Source organism: Leucopleurus acutus (assembly GCF_964270905.1).
Source record: "Leucopleurus acutus genome assembly, chromosome: 18".
Classification (NCBI taxonomy): domain Eukaryota; kingdom Metazoa; phylum Chordata; class Mammalia; order Artiodactyla; family Delphinidae; genus Leucopleurus; species Leucopleurus acutus.
The window spans coordinates 801393-808654 of NC_139160.1; the positions used below are offsets into that span (position 1 = coordinate 801393).

Consider the following 7262-nt stretch of genomic DNA (forward strand, 5'->3'; position numbering starts at 1 on the left):
CAATAATTATTAATCGATAATAAGTGGAAAGAAAGAAAACGGAAACATCTCTGAACACTTGGAAACTAAAACACAGTTCTAAATAAACCATGGGTCAATACATTGTATTGAGTGAGAATTAAAAATCCAAGGGATCAAAATTTGCAAGACACACTACGGGAGTGCTGATAGGGTGTTACAGCATTGAATGCAAACATGAGTGAAGAAGAGAAGATGCAAGTCGATAGACCACGCTCCCACTTCAAGAATCTAGAAAGAGTAGTGAAAAATAAGCCCAAAGCAAGCAAAAGCAAGACAATAATAAAGAGAGGAAATCAATTCAATGGAAAACAGAAAATGAATAGAGCAAATTGATGAAACAAAGAGCTGGTTCTTTGCAAAGATCAATAAAACTGATGAACTTCCAGCAAGACTGACAAAGGGAGAAAAAAAGAGAGAGAGAGAAGACACAAATGACCAGTATCAGGAATCAATCAGGGCACATCACTACAGACCCTGCAGGCATCAAAAGGATAATAAGGAGTACTATAAACAATTCTATACTTACAAAGTTTGCAAGTTAGATGAAATGGATCACTCCCTCAAGAAACACAAGCTATCACAATTCACCAAATATGAAATAGATAATTTTAAAATCCTTGTAACTATTAAGGATATTGAATTTGTTAAAGAGAAACTCAAGAAATGTCCAGACCCAGATAGTTTCACTGGGAAATTCCACCAAATGTTTAAAGACGGATTACACCTGTTCTGCATGACCTATTCCAGAAGACAGAGGAGGCAAGACCATTCCCTAGTTCATTTTGTGGTGCTGGTATTACCCTGACACAAACCAGACAAAGACAATACAAAAAAAAAAAAAAAGAAAACTACAGACCAACATCCCCCATGAATGTAGATGTAAGAAGGCTTAATATTAACAAATGAAATTCAGTAATATATAAAGAGAATTACACACCATGGCCAAGTGAGGTTCATTTCAAGGATGCAAGGTTGTTTCTGTATGAAGATTAGTCAAGGTAATCCATCATATTAATGGGCTGAAGAAGAAAAATCACATGATCATATCATTTAATGCAATATTTTTTTTCCACAAAATTCAACACCTATTCATAATAAAAACCAGCAGAAAAATAGGAATAGAGGGGAACTTGCTCAACTTGATAAAGAGCATCTACAAAAACCCTACAGTTAACATTGTACTTAGTGGTGAAAGATTGAATCCTTTCCCCTTAAGATCAGGAACAAGAATTTCTGCTTTTATCATTCCTATTCAACACAGTGCTTGAAGTTCTAGCCAGCGCTACATGGCAAGAAAAAGAAATATAAGACACACAGATCATAAAGGAAGAGATAAAACTATCTCTATTTGCAGATGGTATGATTGTGCACAAAATCCCATGGAAACTACAGAAATCTAGAACTTTTAAACGAATTCAGCAAGATCACAGGATACAAGCAAATAAGCCAACAAATATAACGGTTATTTCTATATACTGGCAATGAACATACGGACAATGAAATTAAAATACGATACTATTCACAATCACTCAAAGGAAATGAAATACTTAGAAGTAAGTCTTTTTACTTTTTACATAAAATGAAACTTTTCGTATTCGTATGCTGAAAACTATGCAATGTTGATGAAAGAGATCAAAGATGGAGTAAATAAACAGAGAGATATGCTGTGTATATGGATAAAAGATTTGACATAATAAAGATGTCAATTCTCTGCAAATTGATATACAAGTTTAATGCCATTTTAATCGAACACACAGCAAGATTTTTTTGTAGACATAGACAAGATTATTCTAAAATTTATATGGAAAGGGAAAGAAACTAGAGTAGCTGAAAAAATTTGAAAAAGGAGAATAAAGAGGGAAGAATCACTCGAGCATTCAAGACATCAATGAAGCCCAGGAATCAGGACTGTGGTGCTGGTGGAGGGAGAGGACAGAGAACCCAGAGATAGCCCCACACAAACATGCCCAGTTGATTTTTTTAAAAATTTATTTTATATTTGGCTGCGTTGGGTTTTCGTTGCCGCGCGCGGGCTTTCTCTAGTTGCAGCGAGCAGGGGCTACTCTTCATTGCGGTGCACGGGCTTCTCATTGCGTTGGCTTCTCTTGTTGCGGAGCACGGGCTCTAGGCGCACGGGCTTCAGTAGTCGTGGCTCGCGGGCTCTAGAGTGCAGGCTCAGTAGTTGTGGCGCACGGGTTTAGTTGCTACGTGGCATGTGGGATCTTCCCGGACCAGGGCTCGAACCCGTGTCCCCTGCACTGGCAGGCGGATTCTTAACCACTGCGCTGCCAGGGAAGCCCTCCAGTTGATTTTTAACAAAGTGCCAAAGCCATTCAATGGAGGAAAGCAAGCCTTTCATCACATGGTGCTGGGGCAGCTGGATGTTGACAGGCAACAAGTGAACCTCAAGTCTCAGACCTTTCATAAAAATTAACACAAAATGGACCACAGACTTCAATGTAAAGCATAAAACTAGACAGCTTTTAGAAAAAGCATAGGAGAAAATCTTTGGAATCTAGGGCTAGGCAAAGAGTTCTTAGATTTGACACCAAAGCCACAACCCATAAACTTAAAAAAATGAGAAATTGGACTTCATTAAAATGAAAAGCTATTGCTTTGCAAAAGACCCTGTTAAGAAGATGAAAAGAAAAGCCACAGAGTGAAAAATATTTACAAACTAGTATCTGTGTCCAAGGACTTGTGTCTACAGTACATAAAGATCTCTCAAACCTCAACAGTAGAAAAACAAACAATCCAATTAGAGAACGAGCGAAAGAACTGAAGAGGACAGAGAGATGGCAAAGAAGCACATGGAAAGGTGGTCAAGTTCATTAGCTACTTGTGAAATGCACATGCAACACACCTATCAGAATGACAAAATGACGTGGGAAGCTATATTCAATGTCTTGTAATAACCTATAATGGAAAAGAATCTGAAAAAGAATATATGTATTACTGAATCACTTTTCTGTACACCTGAAACTGACACAACATTGTAACTCAACTATACTTCAATCTAAAAACCGGTTATTGAAAATAAAAAGAATGGCTAAAATGAAAAATAACACCACCACCAAATGCTGGCGAGGCTCAGGAAAGACCAGCTGACTTAGACGTTGCTGGTGGGGGTGTGTCATGATGAAGCTGCTCTGGAAAACACCGGCTGCTTTCAAAAATGAAACGTGCAACCACCATGCAGCCCAGCAGTGGGAGCAAACTCTTGGTGCGGTGACCCAAGTGAGTCTCCAGAGAATTACACCGAGAAAAAAATCCAGTCCCAGTGGTTGCGTACTGCACGATTCCGTTTATGTAACTTTCTTGAAATGACAGAATCAGAGAAACGGTGAGCAAATTAGTGGTTGCCAGGAGTGGGTGGGATCGGAATCGGAGGGTATCGGGTATGGGTATAAAAGGGCCCCACCAGGATCCTGGTGGTGATGGAAATGTTCTGTATCTGGACTGTGTCAGTGTTGTGTCCTGCTGAGATCTTGGACTGTAGTTTTTCGAGATGTTACCATCGGGGGAAACTGCCCAAAGCACACGAGACGTCTGTTTTATTTCTTCCACCTACATGTGTCTACAGTTATCTCAAAATAACAAGTTTAATTAAAAAAAGAAAAGAACATGAGCAGGACAATTGGGAAATTATGAACATGGACTAGCTATTTTAGTGTGATGGTGGCATTGTTTTTGTTTTAAAAGCTTAGCCTACGCTCTTTTTTTCTTAATATTTATTTATTGGCTGTGTCGGGTCTTAGTTGCGGTACGTGGGATCTTTGTTGCGGCATGCAGGATCTTTCCTCGTGGCGCGCGGATTTCTCTCTAGTTGTGGTGCGAGGGCTCAGTAGTTGTGGCACTCGGCCTTCTCTCTAGTTGTGGCACGCGGGCTTAGTTGCTCTGCGGCATGTGGGATCTTAGTTCCCCGACCAGGGATTGAATCCATGTCCCTTGCATTGGAAGGCAGCTTCTTAACCACTGGACCAGCAGGGAGGTCCCAGTCTATACTCTTAAAGGACCCATATTGAAATATCTGCAGAAGAAACGATCTGTCTGGGATTTGCTTTACAGTCATCCAGGCTGGGGGATAATCGGGCGAGACCCCCCGAATGTGAACGGGCACGGCTAGATGGTTGTTGGAGCTGGATGAGGGAGGATGGGCATGTTGGCACTGTGGTCCCGGAGCACCAAGCTGTGGGAGCGGCAGCGAAGCCACCGATCCTGGAGATATTCAGCCTGCTTTGAATCTTGGCCCTGCTGCTGATTAGCTGGGTAAACTTGGTCTGAGCCTCAGTGGCCTCATCTGTAAAATGGGGATAATATCTCACAAGGAAGAGTGCAGGGAGAGGAGAGGAAAGGTCTCCACCCGAGGGAGGGGCAAGGGAGAGAAGCCAGCGCAGGAGGCCCAAGGGTAGGGGACAGTGTCCCGGAATCCAGACAGAACAAGGCCTCAGGGAGAGCTTTACGAGGACGACGCTGAGAAGAGGCCATTACACTGGTGTCAGAACGTCACTGGTGCTTCTGGCGGCCTGGGCTGGTAGCGGGGCTGGGCCCAGATTAAGGTGCTAGGAGGTGACGGGTGAGCGAGGCCGGCAGTGTGGCCACCACCTCAGACCCGGAGGGGCGGCCGAGACACAGCTCCGGGGGCAGGAGCATTGAGGGCAGTGAAGGAGCGGAGGAGAGAGGGAAAATGGAGGAAGGGGGTGGCTGGGAGCCCTGGGAGCACGGCGGGCGGGACGAGCCTCTCCCATGCAGTGGGGCTGCCACCACAGCCTTTTCATCCCCCACCATGTCCCCCCATCCTGTTTATGGGCTTTGCTTGAGACCCATTCAAACAGCCGTTTATCAGGAAAGGTTGTCATGGGACCATCAGGAATTATGGAGGCGGACTGGATTTTCCCTGTGAAAAAATCGTGGTTTTGTTCTTAAAGGTTAGGTCTTGGTTTTCATGGATCGCTACTAAAATACTTATGGATGAAAGGATATGTCTGGAATTTGCTTCGGACTCTGAAGAAAATGGGACTTCCTGTTTTGCGTTTCTGGGGAGAGGGTCTGGAACCCCGGCACGCAGGTCCAGCCCTGGAGAATATTCGCGGTTCACCAGGTGTCCGTCCCTATGCGTAGCATGTGTGCTGACTGCGCCCTTCACAGGGGTGGCCCTGGGATGTGACACCTCCAGGGTGACTGGTCCTCGGCTGGTGCACCAATACCCCCACTAAAGGCATCCGTGTCCCACCTGGAAAGCCCGGGAGGAAGCCCTCCCCTTTACCACCTGTGGGTGCAGAGCTGTGGACTGAAGGGCCCTCTCCCCTTGTCCGAGGGGCTGGAAGCTGACCCAGGGGACACCTTCCATGTCTTGGAGCAGCCGACCCCTCTCCACGCTGAGGCCTGGGGGCTGCTAAAGCGACCCTGCCAGAGGGATGGGAAGAGGGGACAGGGGTGCGCGGACACCAGCACTCCAGCCACGCGGCCTCCCCAGCAGCCTGCCCCGAGCTGCCCCTCGGGTCGCCAGCGATGCAGTGGCCCAGAAGGAACAGAAGGCTTCAGCAAAGGGCTCATCTTTATTGAGGGAGCGCGTTCCTGCATCAGCCGTTCACGAGGACTGCAAATCAGCCCCTCTGAAAAGCTTCCCGCTTCCATACAGTTCCGGCCATGCCCAGACAGCAGTGAAAATACATGGTACAGTGAACCCTTTCCACCCAAGAGCCATGACAGGTCACACGTTTGTCAGCAGACAAGGAAAAACAATACCTACAACGAGACAGAAGAAGCTTAAATATTAGACACTGAAGGCATGATTCTAAAATTAACATTGTGTGTCTTCCCAGGTAAGGAAGACCAGTCATTATAAAAATACTTTACATAAATTCAAAATCAGAACTAAAACATTCAATCCTATAAAAATATCTCTTCCTAATAAAAGTATCAATTTCTAGATAAATGTTTTGTCGATAACAGTTACGTCCTTAAATTTTCAGGAAATACCACCATGTCAGACGGTCCACTTAAACCCACATGTAAAAGTCACACCGAGGCCCGGCTGTAGAGCCGGGCCACACATTTGATTACGTGGCACATTCATGGCCCAATTATTCTACAGAAAGCTAACTCGGGTGTCTATGAATGGTGAAAGCCGTTTGTAAGGACAGAGTCTCAGCTGAGAGCCAGGACGCCTGGTCGGCGCTGCCTTCCGGGGAAGGCCGCAGTTCCGCGACGCTACGTCAGCTGCGCGGTGCCTGGCCCCGTTTAACTAGGAAACCCCGTGATGGCGTTCTGCCCGCTCTCGGAAATCAGCTCGTTCATCTCGTTCTGTTTACTCTCTTTGAGGGCGTGGTTGGGGGGCGTTCTTTGCGTCTGTGCCCGCTTGGATCTCCTGAAACACACTTTGAGCATCAGGTAGCACAGCTCGGCCACGTTGAGCAGCATGCAGATCACGGACGCCGAGATCATGAAGATGGTGAACACGGTCTTCTCCGTGGGCCTGGAGATGAAGCAGTCCACGAGGTTGGGGCAGGGGTCGATGCCGCACTTCAGCACCCAGGGCAGGTGGTACCCGTTGTACAGGAAGTAGAACACGTACATGAAGGCGGCCTCGAAGATGATTCGGAAGAAGATGCTGCTGCTGTAGGTCCACCACAGGGAGCCCTCGATCCGGATCTTCTGCCGTTTGATGTCTTCCAGATCCTTGAACTCGTTCCTCTTCTCCCCGCGCCTGAACCGGCGCGCGGCCTCCTGTCTGTAGTAGGCCACGTGCATGGCCACCAGCAGGGCCGGCGTGGACACGAAGATGAGCTGTAGCGCCCAGAGCCGGATGTGGGACACGGGGAAGAAGTGGTCGTAGCACACGTTCTTGCACCCGGGCTGCAGCGTGTTGCACACGAAGTCGGCCTGCTCATCGCCCCACACCTCCTGGGCGGCCACCACCAGGATCATGACGCGGAAGATGAAGATGACGGTGATCCACACCTTCCCGATGCTGGTGGAGTGTTTGTTCACGCCCCCGATGAATGTGTGCAGCGTGCCCCAGTCCATGCTGCCGCTTTATCCTGAACAGGCGAAAATGAGCACAGGGTAGTTAGTGGAACCTTCCTGCAATTTGTAAAGCTGCCGTAATGTTACAGACAGGAGCACGTCTCTCTTGAGCTCACCCCGCGGGCTGCTCGGAGGTGGTTTCCTGGGAGGGACAGCACCCACTCTGAAAGCACTCTCGCGTCTGGCGGGGGCTGACAAGCCTCTGGGTCCAG

The 7262-nt window shown here is 47.0% G+C and overlaps 1 protein-coding gene across 1 annotated transcript; it reads right to left on the reverse strand.

Moving 5' to 3' along the window:
- Positions 1-6264: 6264 nt before the first annotated feature.
- Positions 6265-7050, reverse strand: GJB6 (gap junction protein beta 6; the record flags this gene model as incomplete). Its single annotated transcript, XM_082859432.1, has 1 exon — positions 6265-7050. The coding sequence occupies one exon, from the start codon at positions 7048-7050 to the stop codon at positions 6265-6267; it is 786 nt and encodes a 261-aa protein (XP_082715558.1).
- Between the last annotated feature and the right edge of the window lie 212 nt (positions 7051-7262).